Below are 20718 nucleotides of genomic sequence, written 5' to 3'. Positions count from 1 at the left end.
ATTTACTATCTGGTCCTTCACAAAAAAGTTTGCTGATCTTTCTCTAGGCAATTTTCTAATGTAGTGGTTCTCCTTTTGGTCTCATGGCCCATTTATATTCTTTTTTTTTAAATTATTTTTTTCTAATTATATGCAAAGATAGTTTTCAACAAACATTTTTTACAAGATTGAGTTCCCCATTTTTCTCCTTCTCTCCCTTCCCTCCCCCTTCCCCTGTCAGAGGGCAGTCTAATATAGATTATACATATACATCTATGTTAAACATATTTCCACATTAATTATGTTGTAGAAGAAGAATCAGAACCAAAAAGGGGAAAAAACCATAAGAGGGAAAAATATAAAACATAAAACAAATTTTAAAAGTTGAAAATACTAAGTTTGAAAATAGTATGCATTTAGTCTCCATAATTCCTTCTCTGGATGGCAATTTCTATTATATGTCCTTTAGAATTGTCTTTCATTATTAAACTCCTGAGATGAGCAAGTCCATCGTAGTTGATCATCACACAATGTGGCTGTTAATGTCATTCTGGTTTACCCACTTCACTCAGCATTAGTTTATGTAAGTTTTTCCAGGCTTTTCTGAAGTCCAACTGCTCGTGATTTCTTACAGAACAATAATACTCCATTATATACATATACCTTCACTTGTTTAGCCATTTCCCAATAGATGAGCATTGCCTTACTTTCCATTCTTTACCACAACAAAAAAGATTCTGTGTGTGAGTTTTTGCCCTTTCTTGTGATCTCTTTGGGATACAGACCTAATAGTGATAATACTGATTAAAGGGTATACACAGTTTTATTGCCCTTTGAGTATAGTTCCAAATTGCTCTCCAGACTTCAGCTTTATAATTTTAGATCTAGTACAGCTAGGTCACCTTCCTTTGTCTTTTTTTCCCATTAATTCCCTTGATATTCTTGACCTTTTTTCCTCCATATGAATTCTGTTACCATTTTTTCTAGCTCAATATGATATTTTTTTTTGGCAGTTTGGTATGGCACAGAAAGGCTGAATCAGTTCACAACTTCAGCAACAATACATTACAGTCCTAGTTTTCCCACATCCCCTCCAGCATTATTTTCCTTTTTTGTCATATTGACCAATATGCTATCTGTGAGATGTTACCTCTGAGATGTTTTATTTAGCACATTTTTATGTGACTATAGACAACTTCAATTTCTTCATCTGAGAACTGTCTTTTACAACTTTTGACCATTCATCAATTTATCAATCAAATGAATTGTATTCTTATAAATTTGATCAGTTCTCTATATATTTTAGAAATGAGTCCTTAATCAGAAATACTAGTTATAAAAATTATTTCCCAACTTATTGCATTCCTTTTAATCCTGGTTGCATTGATGTTATCTGTGCAAAAACTTTTTAACAATATAATCACAATTATCCATTTTGCATTTTATCATATTCTCTATCTATTCTTTGGTCATAAACTCGACCCCTTTCCATAAATCTGATAGAAAAACTATTCCTTGTTCTCCTAACTGGCTTTTGTTATCATCTTTTACATCTAAATCCTGTATCCATTTTGACTTTATCTTGGTATAAGGTTGTGAGATGTTGGACTATGCCTAGTTTCTGCCATACAGTTTTCCAGTTTTCCCAGCAGTTTTTGTTAAAGAGAAAGTTTTTATCCCAGAAGCAGTAGTCTTTGGGTTTATTAAACAGTAGATTACTATTGTCATTTACTACTATTTCTTTTGTATCTTCTCTGTTGTACTGATAGATTCTGTTACCATTTTTTCTAGCTCAGTAAAATATTTTTGGTAGTTTGGTATGGTACTGAATAAGTAATTTAATTTAGGTAGAATTGTTATTTTTGTTTTATTACCTCAGCCTAATTATCTGCAATTGACATTTTCCATTTGATTTTATTTGTGTGATTTTATTTATGTTTTGCAATTGTTTTCAAATAGTTTCTCAGTTTGTCTTGGCAGGTAGACTTCCAAGTATTTTATGTTGCCTGCAATTACTTTAAATGAAATTTCTCTATCTCTTGCTGCTAGGCTTTGTTGATAATATACAGAATTGCTGATGGTTTTTGTAGGTTTCTCTATATTCTGCCACTTTGCTGAAGTTGCTGTTTCAAGTAGTTTTTGAAGTTTATTTTCTATGATTCTTTAAGTATACCATCATATCATCTGTAAAGAGTGAGTTTTGTTTCCCCATTGCCTATTCTAATTCTTTCGGTTTCTTTTTCTTCTCTTTTTGTTAAAGCTATCATTTCTAACACTATGTATACTGAATAATAGTTGTGATAAAGGGCATCCTTATTTCATCCTTAATCTTACTGGGAATGCATCTAGCTTATCCACATTTCATATAATGCTTGCTGATAATTTTACATAAATACTGATGATCATTTTAAGGAAAACTCCATTTATTCCTTTGTTCTCTAGTGTTTTGAATAGGAATGGATGCTGTATTTTGTCAAAAGTTTTTTCTTTTTTACAGCCCAAGAATATGACTGTTCATATCTCCTTTGCCAGGCCCATTATACTTTTTAAATTTAGTTTTATTGAAGATATTATTTGAGTTTTACAATTTCCCCCCCAATCTGGCTTCCCTCCCCCCCCACGGAAAGCACTCTATCAGTTTTTAATTTGTTTCCATGTTGTACCTTGATCCAAACTGGGTGTGATGAGAGAGAAATCATATCTTTAAAGAAGAGAAGTCTAAGAGGTAACAAGATCAGACAATAAGATCTTTTTTTTTTCTAAATTAAAGGGAATAGTCTTTGCACTTTGTTCAAACTCTACAGCTCCTTATCTGGATACAGATGGAACTCTCCTTTGCAGACAGCCCAAAATTGTTCCCGATTGTTGCACTGATGGAATGAGCAAGTACTTCAAGGTTGGACATCACTCCCATGTTGCTGTTAGGGTGTACAATGTTTTTCTGGTTCTGCTCATCTCAGCATCAGTTCATGCAAATCCCTCCAGGCTTCCCTGAAATCCCGTCCCTCCTGGTTTCTAATAGAACAATAGTGTTCCATGACATACATATACCACAGTTTGCTAAGCCATTCCCCAATTGTAGGACATTTACTTGATTTCCAATTCTTTGCCACCACAAACAGGGCTGCTATAAATATTTTTGTACAAGTAATGTTTTTACCCTTTTTCCTCATCTCTTCAGGGTATAGACCCAGTAGTGGCATTGCTGGGACAAAGGGTATGCACATTTTTGTTGTCCTTTGGGCATAGTTCCAAATAGCTCTCCAGAAGGGTTGGATGAGTTCACAGTTCCACCAACAGTGTAATAGTGTCCCAGATTTCCCACAACCCTTCCAACAGTGATCATTATCCTTCCTGGTCATATTGGCCAATCTGAGAGGTGTGAGGTGGTACCTCAGAGAAGCTTTAATTTGCATTTCTCTAATAATTAATGATTTAGAGTATTTTTTCATATGGCTATGGATTGCTCTGATCTCCTCATCTGTAAATTGCATTTGCATATCCTTTGACCATTTCTCATTGGGGAATGGCTTTTTGTTTTAAAAATATGACTCAGTTCTCTGTATATTTTAGAAATGAGTCCTTTGTCAGAATCATTAGCTGTAAACATTGTTTCCCTATTTAGTACATTTCTTTTGATCTTGGTTACATTGGTTTTATCTGTGCAAAAGCTTTTTAATTTAATGTAATTGAAATCATCTAATTGGTTTTTGGTGATGTTCTCCAACTCTTCCTTAGTAATAAACTGTTCCCCTTTCCATAGATCTGACAGGTAGACTAGTCCTTGATCTTCTAATTTGCTTATAGTATTGTTTTTTATGTCTATGTCCTGTAACCATTTGGATCTTATCTTGGTAAAGGGTGTAAGGTGTTGGTCTAATATAAGTTTCTTCCATACTAACTTCCAATTATCCCAGCAATTTTTATCAAAGGGGGAGTTTTTATCCCAATGGTCGGACTCTTTGGGTTTATCAAACGGCAGATTACTATAATCATCTCCTGTTTTTACACCTAGTCTATTCCACTGGTCCACCACTCCACTTCTTAGCCAATACCAAACAGTTTTGATGACTGATGCTTTATAATATAATTTTAGATCAGGTAGGGCTAAGCCACCTTCTTTTGTACTTTTTTTCATTAAGCTCCTGGCAAGTCTTGACTTTTTATTTCTCCATATGAATTTACTTACAATTTTTTCTAACTCATTAAAGTGATTTTTTGGAATTATGATTGGTAGGGCACTAAACAGATAGTTTAGTTTTGGTAGAATTGTCATTTTTATTATATTAGCTCTACCTATCTATGAGCAGTTGATATTTGCCCAGTTATTTAAATCTGATTTAATTTGTGTGAGAAGTGTTTTATAATTGTTTTCAAAAAGATTCTGAGTCTGTCTTGGCAAATAGACTCCCAGGTATTTTATATTGTCTGAGGTTACTCTGAATGGGATTTCTCTTTCTAGCTCTTCCTGCTATTTCTTGCTAGACATATATAGAAAAGTTGAGGATTTCTGAGGGTTTATTTTATAACCTGCAACTTTGCTAAAATTGCTAATTGTTTCCAGTAGTTTTTTGGATGATTTCTTGGGATTCTCTAGGTAGACCATCATGTCATCTGCAAAGAGTGAGAGTTTTGTCTCTTCCTTACCAATTCTAATTCCTTCAATTTCTTTTTCTTCTCTAATTGCTGATGCTAACATTTCTAATACAATATTGAATAGTAGTGGTGATAATGGGCACCCTTGTTTCACCCCTGATCTTATTGGGAATGCCTCTAGTCTCTCCCCATTGAATATAATGCTTTTTGATGGTTTCAAATAGATACTGCTAATTATTTTAAGGAACAGTCCATTTATTTCTATATTCTCTAGTGTTTTTAATAGGAATGGATGCTGTATTTTGTCAAAAGCTTTTTCAGCATCTATTGATATGATCATATGATTTCTGATAGGTTTGTTGTTGATATAATTGAGTATACTATCAGTTTTCCTAATATTGAACCAACCCTGCATTCCTGGAATAAATCCTACTTGATCATAATGTATTATCCTAGTGATGACTTGTTGTAATCGTTTTGCTAAGATTTTATTTAGGATTTTTGCATCTATATTCATCAAGGAAATAGGTCTATAATTTTCTTTTTCTGTTTTAACTCTTCCTGGTTTAGGTAACAATACCATATTAGTTTCATAGAAAGAGTTAGGCAGAGTTCCATCTTTCCCTATTTTTCCAAAGAGTTTATCTAGGACTGGAACCAATTGTTCCTTAAATGTTTGGTAGAATTCACTTGTGAATCCATCAGGCCCTGGAGATTTTTTTTTTAGGGAGTTCGATAATGGCTTGTTGAATTTCTTTTTTCTGAGATAGGGTTGTTTAGGTATTTAATCTCTTCTTCATTTAACCTGGGCAACTTATATTTTTGTAAATATTCATCCATTTCACTTAGATTATCAAATTTATTGGCATAGAGTTGGGCAAAATAATTTCAAATTATTACTTTAATTTCCTCCTCATTGGTAGTGGGTTCACCTTTTTCATTTATGACACTAGCAATTTGGTTTTCTTCTTTCTTTTTTTAATGAAATTGACCAGCAGTTTATCAATTTTATTGTTTTTTTTTCATAATACCAACTTTTGGTTTTATGTATTAATTCAATAGTTTTTTTGCTTTCGATTTTATTAATTTCTCTTTAATTTTTAGAATTTCTAATTTGGTATTTAGTTGAGGATTTCTGATTTGTTCTTTCTCTAATTTTTTAGTTGCATGTTTAGTTTGTTGATTTCCTCTTTCTCTAATTTATTCATGTAAGCATTTAGAGCTATAATATATCCCCTGAGAATCGCTTTGAATGAATCCCATAGGTTTTGGTATGTTGTTTCATTATTATCATTATCTAGGATAAAATGGCTAATCCTTTCTATAATTTGTTTTTTGGTCCACTCATTTTTTTAAAATAAGGTCATTCAGTTTCCAATTTGTTCTGGGTCTGTATCTCCTTGGCCCAGTATTGTATATGACTTTTATTGCATATACATCTGAGAAAGATGTATTCACTATTTCCGCCTTTCTGCAGTTGATCATTAGGTTTTTATGTCCTAGTACATGGTCAATTTTTGTATAAGTTCCATGTACTGCAGAGAAAAATGTATATTCCTTTCTATCCCCATTCAGTTTCCTCCATACTCCTACCATATCTAGTTTTTCTAACAATCTTTTTACCTCCTTAACTTCTTATTTTTTTTTAGGTTTTTTTTACCTCCTTAACTTCTTTCTTGTTTATTTTATGATTCGATTTATCTAGATCTGACAGTGGGAGCTTGAGGTCTCCCACTAGTAGAGTTTTGCTGTCTATGTCTTCCTGTAGTTCTTTCAGCTTCTCCTCTAAGAATTTGGGTGCTGTCCCACTGGGTGTATATATATTCAATATTGAAATGACTTTATTGTTTCCTTCCTTATCTCTTTTAACGCTATCTATTTTTGTTGTTGCTTTGTCTGACATAAGGATTGCTACACCTGCTTTTTTTACTTCAGCTGAAGGAAAATATATTTTACTCCAACTTTTTACCTTTACTCTATATGTATCTCTCTGCTTCAAATGAGTTTCTTGTAAGCAGCATATTGTAGGATTCTGGTTTTTAATCCACTCTGCTATTTGCTTACGTTTTAAGGGAGAGTTCATCCCATTCACATTCAAGGTTATGATTACTAATTCTTTATTGACCTCCTTGCTATCTCCCCTCTGTTTGTATTTTCCCCCTTCACCCCCTTATCCATATTCCCCAGTATTTTGTTTCTGAATACCACCCCCTTCAGTGTATTTTCCCTCCTATATCACACCCTCCCCTTTCTTTCCCCTTTCCCTTTTTTCCTTTTCCCTTCCCTTCCTTTTGTTACTTCCCCTTTCCCCCCCACTCCCCTTCCCTTTCTCCATCCCCCTCCCCTTTTCACCTTTTAATACTTGAAAGGTTAGATGTTTTATAAGTTAATTGAATATGTGTAGGTTGACTTTAAGCCAAGTCTGATGAGAAGAAGATTCAGGCATTTCTAACTGTGCCTGTCTTCTCTCCATCATCTTGGCCCCAAAAGTTCTTTTAGCATCTATTGAAACAATCATATGATTTCTGTTAGTTTTGTTATTGATATGGTTAATTATGCTGATAGTTTTTCTAATATTGAACAAACTCTGAATTCCTGGTAAAAATTCTACCAGATCATTGCCTAAGGTCCCAAGGTCACACAGTTAGTATCAAGTGTCTGAGGCAGATTCAAACTCTGATCCTCCTGACTCCAAGACCAGTTCTCTGGCCACTGCATCACCTAAGTGCCCCTACCTGATCATAGTATATTATCCTAGTGATAACTTGCTGTGATTGCTTTGCTAATACTTTATTTTAAAATTTTACATCAATTTAGAAAATTGTTTATAATTTTCTTTCTCTACTTTGATTTTTCCTGGTTTAGGTATCAGCAGCATATTGGTGTCATAGAAGGAATTTGTCACAACTCCTTTTCCACCTATTTTTTCAAATAGTTTACATATATAACTGGAATTAATTGTTGTCTAAATGTTTGGTAGAATTCACTTGTTCTAGCTCAAGAGATTTTTTTCCTTAGGAAGTTCATTGATGGCATGTTCAATTTCTTTTTCTGAAATGGGGTTATTTAAGAATTTAATTTTCTCTTCTGTTAATCTGGGCAATTTGTATTTCTGTAAATACTCATCCTTTTCACTTGGCATACAGTTGGGCAAAATAGCTCTAAATTATTACTTTAATTTCCTCATCAGTGGTGGTGAATTTACCCTTTTCATTTTTGATACTGGTAATTTGATTTTCTCCTTTTTTTTAATCAAATTAACCAAAAGTTTGTCAATTTTTTTCATAAAATCAGTTCAGTTGTATTTATTAGTTTGATACTTTTTTTACTTTTGATTTTATAAGTGTCTTGATTTTCAGAATTTCTAATTTTATATTTAATTGGCCATTTTTAACTTACTCTTTTTCAAGCTTTTTTGTCTGCCAAATTCATCGATCTCCTCTTTCTCTATTTTATTCATACAAACATTTAGAGATATTAAATTCCCCTAATAACTGCTTTTGGCTATATCCCATTTTTGCATGTTGTCTCATTGTTGTCATTATCTTGAAATTATTAATTATTTCTAAGATTTGCTGTTTGATTCACTCATTCTTTAAAATTACATTATTTCATTTCCAATTAATTTTTAGTCTGTCTTTCCATGGCCCTTTATTACTCATGATTTTTATTGCAACATTATCTGAAAATGATGCATTTAATATTTCCACTCTTCTGCATTTGATTGTGAGGTTTTATGCTTTAATATATGGTCAATTTTTGTGTAGGAGTCCATTTATAGTCTTACAATTATTAAGAATCCTCAAAAAAAAGAATTCTATCTTATGTTCTGCTGTGTACATGGAAATGTTTCTTTGTTTTCCTTTTTCTTGTTTTGTATTTAAGTTTAAAATTTATTGTTTCATTCATTAATACAATTGGGTATAGTTATAAAAATAGTTTTCACCTATAGACTCCTTGAAAGGGTCTTAGAGAGCCATAGAGGGTATTATATTATATTATATTATATTATATTATATTATATTATATTATATTATATTATACTTTGAGAACTGCTCATCTAAAATAATAAGTTTTACCGGTCTCAGTTTGTATCAGTAGGGAGGAGTTTCCCCTAAACCAATTAAATCACAAGTCTGGTTCCTATCTCTTATCATGGAGACATTCACTGGGGCTTGGACACCATCCCATTATACTCCACCTAAACAAATGCTACCATTCTGTAGGTTCTAACAAGTTTTGCTTCCTCCAAGTAGGTTTCCAAATCATTGCAACCTTTCCCTTTTTTTTTGGAATTCATAATATCTATTACTCATACTTCATGTGGTTGTCATATATTTCTTTGTAATATCCCTCATATTATTGTCTTGTATCGTTATTTAACTTTTCATGTGTTTAAGCCTTAACAGTTACTATTTAATAGCTAAATAACTTAGACTCTTAAGAGAACCACATAGTATAGAGGGAGTGGGATGTAGTTAGAGCAAGTAGATTGAGTCTGAATCACAACTTCTTTACTTATTAAATGTGTTCTCTTGAGAGAAACCACTTAAACTCTCAGCCCCAGTTTTCTGTCTTTAAAAAGAAGTTCTACTACTACTATTACTACTACTACTACTACTAATATGTATAATGATAATAACAATAGCAACAGCAATAACATTTATATAGCAGCCATGAACTAGATATAGAATTTCCAGAGAAAAGAGGGAAAATGTCCTGAGGGGGGACAGATAGCAGCCACAAAGATCATTATATTGATAATAACAATGATGTCCATCATTTCTGTATGACCGTCCTGTGTCACACACTATACCAAGTACTTTATCAAAATTATCTTATTTGATCCTCACAACAACCCTGAGAGATAGATGTTGTTATTATCTTCATTTTATGCTTAAGGAAACTGAAGCAAATAGGTTAGGTTGACTTAGGCTTTCCTGACTCTAGGACCAGTGCTCTATTTTACCATATATCTGTCATTTCTACTGAATGATTTCTAAGTCCTTTCTAATTCTAAAATCTATGAAGTAACAATTTGTATTTCTTTGAATAATCCAGAATCAATACAAGACTTTACTTACAACAAAACTCAAGAAAAGACCATGCTAGTTTCTTAAAAAAATAAATCTTTGCAAGGAGAAACCCCAGACTGAGTTTTCTCTACTAGACCTGGTTATATAGTCAACATGAAATGCCTGGAGAATCTAATACCTCTGAAGATTTTCAGGGGAAGATAATTGGGACTCCACAAATGTTTCATGGACTGCAGTGGGGATTTTTTGTGAGAATGTACACTTATTCCCAGTCAATGTAATATGTAACTTTTAGGGTATCTAGGTGGGGCAGTAGATAAGAGTATCAATCTTAGAAAGACTCATCTTCCTGAGTTCAAATCTGCCCTCAGACACTAGCTACATGATCTTGGGTACGTCACTTAACCCCATTTGCCTCAGTTTCCTCATCAGTAAAATGAGTCAGGGAAGAAAATGGCAAACTACTTCAGTGACTTTGCCAAGAAAATACCAAATGGGAACATGAAGAGCTGGACATGACTAAAAAATAACTGAACAACAAGTGACAACTAAATGTTACTCGGGAAATAAGAATCAATCTTAGCATGTAGACTCAACACTTACACATTTTTTCTCTCTCATGGAAATTCCATTTGAAGAATGACAATTATCCCAAGATAATGGTTGTAGGCAAAATGATAAATAAGGCCAAGAAAGATTAAATCAGATAATAGCTTATGGTTTTGAGTTAAAGGGTGTACTGCATTTCTGGTCATCATTTCCAATACTGGTTGTACCTTCTCACCATCCTCCCCAAATTAATGGTCCTGGAAGGGGGTCTAGAATATTTTTGGCTTACCAATTCCACTTCTAAAATCTCCCTCTGTTACCATTACTTGGCAATCTCTCCTCTTTTGCAATTCAATCTATCTAAATTTATCACTCAATCCAGATCCTTGTGGTTGTTATCTACTGACCACCACTATGTTTGTCACTGTGTTCAATGACACAGTTTTTCTTTTTACCTTAATTCCTGTCTTATTACTGGGGAACATTAACACAAATGTTGACATTTCTCCTACTTCCTCAGTTGAATCAGTTCCCATAGCCCATTCCTCCAATCCATCTCAGCTTAACATAGGAATGGTAGCATTTTAAATCTTACCCATAAATATTCCATTTCCATGATCAAGAACTCTGTTCCTTTATCTAATCATTATAATGTAATATAATATAATATAATATATATATTTTTTCCTTATGACATTCCTCCTAAGTTTAGTCTTCATTCTCACCATACCATTGCAAGTAAGCTGAAGCTCTCATTTCATACTTTCTGGAGAAAATCAAGGTCATTTATCACTAATTCCCTTTTCCTTCCTCATTTCACAACCTATTAGTTTTACCTTTCACTATTTACTCCTTTATTCCAGTCTCTGTTGAAGAAGTGGATCTATTTCTCACCAAGGCTACATTTACATGTATCTTTGATCCCATCTTTCATGCCATTCTCTCTTGAAGACTACACCTCATAAGATTTTTCCCTTCTAATTTTAATCTGTTATCCTATTACCTATAAACAAGAACAAATCTTTCCTATGCTTAAAAAATCCCCAAAATCTTACTAGATCTTACCATCTTCACTTGCTCTTATCCTGCTCTCCCCTTTTATAGTGAAACTCCCCAAGAAAACCATTGACATTTCATGCCTTCATTTTCTCTCACTTTATTCTTAACCTCTGAAGTCTGACTTCTAACCTCAGATGAAATGCTCTCTCCAAGGTATTTAATGTTCTCTTAATTGCTAACTGTAATCTCTTTTCTAAATCTCCACATTTAAGCTGCTCTCTCCAAAGTCCCTAATGATCTTTAAATTGCTCAATCTAATCTCTTTTCTAGATCCCATATTTCTTGGCCTTCTTCTAGCATTTGACCCTGTTGATCACCTTCATTCTCTTTTCTCAGAACTTTCATGATACTTTCTTCTCTCTCTCTCTCTCTCTCTCTCTCTCTCTCTCTCTCTCTCTCTCTCTCTCTCTCTCCCTCCCTCCCTCCCTCCCTCTCTCTGTTTTCTTTCAAGCTATCTGATGATTCCATCTCATTTTTCTTTAGTGGATAATCATCCTTATAACACTCAGTTACTGTGGGATGTTCCTTTCTTCCTATACTTCCTATACTCTCTCACCTAGTGATATCATCAGCTTTCTTGGTTTTAATTTTCATTTTATTCTATATGTCCAAATCTTATAGTTTTAAAAGGAATCCCAGTGCTTAACATAATTTCTGGTATATTGAGGATACTTATAAATGCTTGATATTGATAACAGAGATCTATGACAGAACTTACGTGACCTGTTTGTGGTTGATATCACAATGATCAAAGAAGATCTCCTAGCTAAATTCAGTACCTCTGACTCCAAAGAAAGATAAATAAGACTGGTTCTAACAAGTTCTATTACTGTTACTCTTTTCTCTCCTTATTTTCTAACTAAACATTTAGCCTTTATATTTACATTAAAAAGAGAAATTCTTTTCTATCTACCTTTCACTAGACATTCAAAAAAATACCCTATAGAATCATGGTAAAGAACTTACCAATTAATTAATTACTCTACCAGAAAGCACTTACTTAATCTCTACTAATTTCAACAGATTCAAAGACAGAAATGGAAACAGCCTCTGACCTCACAGAACTTATATTCTACTAAGGAGTATGAAAGTAAAAACATATAAATAGATACAAATACAAAAGAAATACAAGGTATTTTTTTTGGTGGGAGAGGATAAAGCATCAGGAGGAATCAAGACAGACTTCATGGTGTTGTTTAAATTTACTATAGAAGCTAACTATTTTAAGAATGAAGAGAACTCATAACAGACATGTGGAATAGCATGTGCAAATCAAATTAAGTCAAGTCAACAAGCATTTAAGTGCCTACTATATGCCAGACCCTGAACTAAACACTGGGAATATAAAGAAAAACAAAACAAACTCCATCTTGATCTCAAAGTAATTAATTTGGGTTTTCAAATTTAAATTTAAATTTAAAATCTAAAAAGGAGATAATATGTGTTTGTGGGTATATATATATATATATATACATGTATACACAAATATGCATCTACATGTATAGATATATAAATATACATGTATATATTGTATATATATGTGTGTGTGTGTGTGTGTATGTATGTATATTTGATAAACTAGTAATAATCTCAGAGGAAAGACACTAACATTAAGGAGGGCTTAGAAAGATATCTTGGGAGCCAGAAACTTCTTGTATCCCCTCTTTGCATTCCCAACTGCCTGCCTGTTGCTCAACTTAGCTCAGCCCAGCACAACACAGGACAGCATCACATCCTCTGGCCAAGTAAAATGGCAGGTGCTTTCGCTGGCACCTGGAAGTTGATTGATAGCATGAACTTCGATGACTACATGAAATCATTAGTGTTGGCCAAGCCTACCACTTCTTGACAAGAACACTTAGATCTCCTTCAAGTTGGGAGTAGAGTTTGATGAGATAACAGCTGATGATAGGAAGGTCAAATCTACAAATCTACTGGATAGAGGCAAACTTATCCATATCCAGAAAACGGATGGGTAGGATACCACACTTACTCAGGACCTCCAGGATGGACACTAACCCATGGTAGGACCTATGAGAAGGAAACAGCTTGAGGCCAGACCACCTGTTCATCATCAATTCCATTGTTGCTGATGGCTGCCACTGATCTCAACCAGATTATCTCATTTCTGTACTCTTTCCCTGTTCCCATCCCAATATTTTGTACCAACTTGTACCTTGACTCTGGTCAAGGAACCTTGCAGAAATGGAATATATATGGTGCTGTCCTGGTCCTGATTGAAGCCCATTATGCATTTTTTAAAAACTTCATTTGATGACTGGTCGCAGGTCAATAGAGAAGATCCCACAGTAGGTCAAAAAAAGAGGAAAAAAAAGAAAGATGACTTGTAGAAAGAGGATGGAATTTCAGCTGAGACCTGAAAAGAAGCTAGGAGATAGAAGTGAGGAGGGAGAGAATTTCAAACACTCAGATAGACAGCAAAAATGTTTGTTGGTTAGTTGGTTCTTGTCCTTTGTTATAGAAGAAGACAAAGATGACATGATTATGTTTGAGACAAATTATGGTGTGTCCAACTATGACTGATCAGACCAATATGAGCTCGGAATGCTCTACCACAGGTTGGACACAAATAGCCCATGTGAACACCTGGGGTGGGTACTCTAAACTTATGGATGTCATGTTTCCTTTGAGCTGCTTCAATTCTGCCTTCTTCATAGAACAGGCCACCCTCATTGATGAGGGCCTGCCATGCTGGGTGGTCCTGTGCCAATGTCTCCCATGCTGTACAATCATTTCTAGAGTTCTTCAATGAGACCTTCAGTATCACTTCTTCAGAACCCCTTGTGAGTACTTGCCCTGTGTGTTCTACGTAAAATAGTTTTTTGGCAAGTGTACACCTGTCATTCTAACGTGTCCAGCCCATCATAGTTGCACTCTCTATAGTAATGTTGGAATGCTAGGCAGTTTAGCTAGAGAAAGGACCTCAGTGTTGGGTGTCTTCTCCTGCCTGGTGATCTTCAGAATTTTCCTAAGACAATTTAAATGGAAGTGTTTCAGTTTCCTGACATGACGTGGTAGACTGTCCAGGTTTCACGGGTATATAGCAATGAGGTCAGCACAACGGCTCTGTAGACCTTCAGTTTGGTAGTCAGTCTAATACCTTTTCTCTCTCACATTTTCTTCCAGAGCCTCCAAAATACTGAGCTAGCTCTGGCAATGTAAATGTCAACTTCAATGTCAATGTGTGTACCTCCTTGGAAAGGACACTGCCAAGGTAAGTGAACTTGTCCACAGTACTCAACTTCTATATTTGCTGTAATTGATGGTTTCACATATGGATGATGTGGTGCTGGCTGATAGAGTACCTCTGTTTTCTTGGTGTTAATTGTTAGACCAAAATGTGCACAAGCAGTAGAGAATCGATCCATACTTTGTTGCATCTCAGCTTCAAAGGCTGCATTGAGTGCACAATCCTCTGCAAACAGATCATGCAAGCCAGTTGAAATCTGAGTACTCCCCCTTTTAAAAAATATTTTTAATCAGGAGATGGAATGTCTTGTGTGAAGAAGAACAAGGAAGCCAGGTTACTTGATCATAAACTACATGGAGGGGAGTAAGGTGTTTGAAGACTGAAAAGGCAGGGAGGGTTCACCTGCAAAATAAACTGCTTCATTTTATAGATGAGAAAACTGAGAAGGTAAAATGATTTCCTATTATAGAAGAAATTTCTGTTTGAGGTGGGAAGTTAAACTATATGAACCCCAAGGTTTTTCCATGTCTCAGATTTTATGTTAATAATTATAACTCATAGTTATATGAGTAGCTAGGTAGCACAATGGATAGAATGATGGCCCTGGAGTCAAGACCTGATTTCAAATTCATCCTCAGACACTTACTAGCTATGTAACCCTGGGAAAGCCATTAATCCTGTTTGCCTCAGTTTCCTCATCCAATGGATTGGAGAAGAAAATGGCAAACCATTTGAAAAAACTTTTTTTTTTATCTTAGCAAGAAAAACTCAAATGGAGTCACAAAGAGTCAGGCACAATGGAAAGGAATGAACAATAATATATTTATGAAGAACTTTAAGAATTGCAATGCACTTCTTTCTCAAGACACCCAGGTGGTCATTTGAATAGTATTAGTAAACTCATTTTAGAGATGAGCAAATGGAGATTCTTGGAGAACTTAAATGATTTAATGCAAAGAGAAAAATTTGGTATCCATGATGAATATTTAACTCTGAAATACCTTACTTAAAAATAACATATGCAAAGGAAATTCAGGAAGCAGATGGACTTAGCATGGTGGAAACCATGTGGCCATGAGTTAATAATACAAGGTGCAAATTAAAAAAACATACTATCATTATAGTATACTACAGATCACCTGACCAGAAGGAAATGGATAAGGAACTCATAAAGAAAATTCAAGACTATTAAGAAGGAATGGTATTGCACTGATAAAGGTCATTAATTATCTTATCTAAAATTTTCTCTCCCAAATGAATAGTTAATAATTTCTTGGCTTACCTTGAAGATAATTTTATCTTTCAAAAGGTAAAGAAAGTAACAATGGAGAAATTTAAACTGAATCTCATTAGCAAGGAGGAATTGACTGCTAAGGTAGAAATGATGAGAACTTTAGGGGAAGTAACCATATTTTAACAGAACTTGTGATAGTAGAGAAAGAAGGTCACAGTCTAACAGGCTTCAGAAATTTTGAGAAGAGATGTCAAAGAATTTGGAGAATAAACTCTACAGAATTTAGGCTTAGACAGGTGTGAAGTTCAAAACAATGATATTTTTGAAGACACTAAGAGAAAAGATTCTAATAGAAAAGGGACTTGTCTAAAAAGACTATTGTGGATACATAGTGAACTAACTCTTTGCTTATCAGAGATGTTTAAAAAGGGGGGGGGTGAATGAATAAATGTACCAGGCACTATGCTAAGGGTGTCTTCTTTTTTTTAAACAAATATTATTTCTTTTGATTCTTAACAACAACTCTGTATAGTAGGTGTTATAATTGAGGCAAAGGGTAAGTGTCTTAGGGTCACAGAGCTAGTAAGTGCCTGAGGCCACATTTGAACTCATATCTTCCTGACTCCAGGTCCAGTGTTCTCTCTACACTCTACTATTAGTGACAGATTATATATTATATTATATTATTAAAGGGATAGTTAGGATGGGAAGACAGCAGAGTAAATGGAAAGAACATGGCCTCAAGAGTCAGAGAACCTATCACATCCTACTTCTTTTACATATCCTATCTCTGACATTTATACACACACACACACACACACACACACACACACACCAGATGAAAGGAATATGAAGTAATGTAAAATGAAAAGAAATTATAATGATATGATATTGTATATAAATTAATTAATGTATAATAATTCCTAGAAGAAAAGTGTCAAAACAATTTAAATTTCAGGCTGAGATAAATTGATGAAGAAAGCTAAGGACAACAAAATATTTTAAAAAGCTGTTTTGAGAAAAAGAGGAACATCCAAGAAGGGATGAGACTAAGTCTGGTGTGGCATAATAGACAAGAGTGGGGATGGTAAACTCTTTTTAAAAATTCTTTTGTCATGCCACAGAGAAAGTCCCAAATTTAAAAAAAAAAACCCTAAAACTAAGAGAAACAAATCCCATAATAAAGTGGGAAATAGCAAGAGAGTAGCCATCTGCCCTTTCTGAGTTCATCATTGGGCCTAGAACCAAGAGAACTGAAAGAAATGTCAGGTATGATTGCTGATTTAATTAATGCTAGAGAACTCTGAAAAAGCAAGAAGAATCTGAAATAAGCAAATAATTTCATTTTCTTTTTTTTAATCTAATATTTTATTTTTTCACAATTACAGGTTAAAAAAAATCCCAAGTTTTAAAAAGTGATAGAAAGTGTAGTCTACAAACTATTGCTCAAGAGGCTTGTCTTCTGGAAGATGTGATTAAAAGGATAATTAGGATGAGAAGAGTTAGGGAACCTTGCTTCATATTCTACCTCTGACACTTATGTGTGACTTTGGCTAAGTCACTTAAGCTTCCTGGATCTCAGTTTCCTTATATGTAAAATGGAGCAGATGGCTTCTAAGATCCTTTCCAGAGTTAGAAAGGAAACAGTGAAGGTCAAGAGTGTCCTTGTGTTATCTAAGGTTGGGTTTGAACTCAGATCTTCTTAATTGCAGTTCCAGTATTAAATCCATTGTACTACAATCGCTGCCTGAGGAAATTTATCATATTCAACATGAAGAAGTGATTTTTTTTGCTGGGTTGTTCATGCATGGGTGAGCTTTCTTCAAAATTTCTGAAAAGAAGCCACAGGAAAGTGGGATAAGATTTTTTCTGCTTGGCCCCAGATAGGAAAATTAAGAGAAATCTTACAGAGACTGATTTACAATGTTAGAAGGAATTGCAGCCATCTAAAAGTGGAATGGGTTGTTTGAATAGATAGTAATTTCTCCTCCACAGTAGGTCTTTATTCTTGTGGTAGTGGTGGCAATTCTTGACCAAGTACAAGTAAATTCTGTGTTGCTAACATTCTGTACTTCTAAAGTCATTACCAGTGAGTACTAGTTAGTATGTTGCTAGGAAGGAGAAATGCCAAGATTTGATTCTTCTGTTCTTAGAGACAGTGTTCTCTACATTATACCACAGTGCCCATCTAACTCCTCAAGGCCAACACAGGACACTAGGCACAGTCCATGAATTGCCAAAGTTAAAACAAGTGTCTAATGATAAGGCCAACTGCAACATATGCTCCTCCACCTATGCACAAAATCAGTCTTTAACATCTGACTCTGAGACAGGGGCAGAGAGGGGAGGATTAGGTTCATGACACATTGGAAAAGAAATAAAGGGAAGGCCTTTTAGGGAATAGTGAAAGGCCTATTAGTTTCTTACTTAGTTCTTTGCCAAGGTGGTAGCTCTAATTAGCATTTTCTACTTTTCAGTTTACAAAATTTCCTTACAGCTACCTTTTAAAGCAAGCAAACTTCTTCTCATTCTGCCCTTTTCATAGAGGAAGATAAAGGGCAGCTCTGGGATTTGCCAGTCATACTCCTAGGCAGAGAAAGTTAGGACTCAAACCTCAGTCTGTTGACACTGTCTAGTTCCCTTAACCACTCTACAGAGCTACCACTTTTCTATGATTGTAATATATAATTTGAGCAGAAAATTCCATTAATTCCCCATGTATGGCTCCTATATTACTTTGAGTTAGTTTGGTATCCAGAGCACACAAATAGCTATATTACACAACCCAGGATGCAGGTATTCATGAGGGGACAAAAATCCCCCTCTTCACTCCCAACAGTTGCTTCTTATTCTGCTGAAATTTTGTAACTAGAGAAAAGTACCAGTAAAGTCCTGCTATATGGACAGGTACCAAAATGGGTGGGGGGAAGAAGATAAAATTCTGATCCAGAGAAAAGCATTAACAAATAGCAATTACATGGTCAGCTAAGTAATGCTAATTACTGGGCATAACTCTGGTGATCCTACATCACTGGTACTTGTATGACACTGGAACTACATTTGTGATTGCTATTAATTAAAAAAATGACCTACAACCACTATTACTGTATATAATAGGGTCTGGAAAAGCCTCAGCTTGCATGCATAAGAATTGTCTGACTCTGAGTATTACTAATAAAAAATTAGTATAAAAGGATAAAAGATTTATCTTTTTCTATTGATGGTAGCACCATCTTCCTTGTTGTCTAGATTTGAAATTTCAAAACCATTTTGAACTTTCTACTGTGCTATACCACACATCCAATCCAATGGTCCAGTCCTGTCAATTCTACCTCAATGTTATCACTTGATTTTATTCTTCCTCTCACACTACTAAACCTAGCTAGTATATGTCCAATAAAACTACCATCCTGGACTATAGTAACAACCTCCCAACTTGTCTCTCTTCCCTTAGTCTTTCCTCTCTGTCACAAGGCTATTAGAATATTGACCATGTTGCCCTATTACCTATAGGATAAATTACAAACTTCTAAGTTTCCTAACTTCTTTCCTTCTGTGAGGAAAGATTGCCAGAAAGATTGGAGTTAGGAGGACCTGAATTCAAATCTCAAATCTGGTCCCAGACACTTAATAACTGTGTGACCCTGGGCAAGTCACTGATTCTGCTTGTCTCCATTTCCTCATTTCTAAAATGTGGATGATGATGATAATAATAATAACACTTAGTTCTCATGGTTGTTTTGATAATTAAATGAGGAAACTGAGATCCAGGAAGCTTAAGTGACTTAGCCAAAGTCACACATAAGTGTCAGAGGTAGGATATGAAGCAAGGTTCTCTAGTTTTGTAAATTGGAAAACTCTTCAAAGAGTTTTGACTGTTGTCTACTATTATTATTGCATGTTTTCCTCTAACTCCAAAGGGAGGTTTTAAGCTCCTCAGGGCTTACAGGAATGCAAAACTTTTTCATTTTTGCATTTCTAGGTCCTATTTCGAAATCTAACATTAAGGAGGCACTTAATAAAAGTTTGTCAAATTGTAATGAAAACGTGCTTTGCCCTTCCCAGAGCAGTCCATCTCTACTGATTGCATTGCAAGGTATACAAACATCAGATGCTGCATTAACCTTTGTTACTGCACTGCAACCTGCCAAATTGATATTCTCCATTCAAATAAAAAATGACCTATAAATGAATGTTTCTGCTCCGTTACCTAAATGCAATTCAATTCAGAATCCAAATGGAGGCCATTGGGGCTCCTACACCAAAATATGACCAGATTCTTTTAAGACGATGCTTGATCTCCAGTCTTCCTTTCAGGGACCCTACCGGACCCTCTCCTCCCTCCGGCCCTCTCCTCTCTCCAGCCCCAGACCAGAACAAAAGCCTTCCCAAAATCTGGCTGTCAGAAGCACTTCCTCATTCAATCTCTAGCTTCTGATTGGAGGGAAGTGGAGTCTTTCTTCCCTTTAATTAGCAGCCCTGGTCTCCTACCTTCCCCGCTTTGTTCAGGACCTGCCAGGGCCAGGTCTCCACGCTCCCAAACAAGGAGTTCTTTATCATGCCCAACATGACGCCGTTGTGTTGTCTTCGCCACGGCCGGGGTCGCCCCACTGAAGAAGCAGACACAGAGTAAGTGGCCTGGCTTCTGCGCTCAGATCCACTTCTCTTCTGTCCCCTGCCCCGAACCGCCCAGGCTCTGCAGGAGGAGCCGCAGGAACCCGGGAGAGTGGCGTGGAGCAACCCAATCAAGCGCCCAGGGAGGAGGGACAACTAATTAGTTCACTTTTTGTTGGGCTCCGCTACTGCTTTGGGTGCTGGAGAAGGAGGAAGCATAATTGGCGAGGGGGAGGGCTTGAACTCCTATAGGCAAAGAGCCAGAAATTTCCCAGCTTGGGGGCAATGTTCTGCTTTTGGTCTTAGCCTAGAAAAAAGTTACACATTTTCTTGGTTTGAAGAAGTCATGGAAACAGACCCTTCTCTCTGTTGTGCAGACCAACGGGAGTTGATCACAATTTAAATAATCATAATTTTGAACCTAAAAATAATGTCTCCTT

At 35.3% G+C, this 20718-nt stretch overlaps 1 protein-coding gene across 1 annotated transcript in view; it reads right to left on the bottom strand.

The window, feature by feature from the left end:
- Positions 1–20383, bottom strand: part of HEBP1 (heme binding protein 1) — a 48798-nt gene extending 28415 nt beyond the window's left edge. The window contains exon 1 of the mRNA XM_074194550.1: positions 20156–20383. Within this exon, the coding sequence (XP_074050651.1) occupies positions 20156–20233 (78 nt within the window). The 5' untranslated portion in view covers positions 20234–20383. The remainder of the gene's footprint in view (positions 1–20155) is intronic.
- Between the last annotated feature and the right edge of the window lie 335 nt (positions 20384–20718).

Source organism: Macrotis lagotis, chromosome 7, assembly GCF_037893015.1.
Source record: "Macrotis lagotis isolate mMagLag1 chromosome 7, bilby.v1.9.chrom.fasta, whole genome shotgun sequence".
NCBI lineage: Eukaryota > Metazoa > Chordata > Mammalia > Peramelemorphia > Peramelidae > Macrotis > Macrotis lagotis.
Note: the sequence above shows the minus strand (reverse complement) of the source record. Positions and strands in the feature narration are given on the sequence as shown.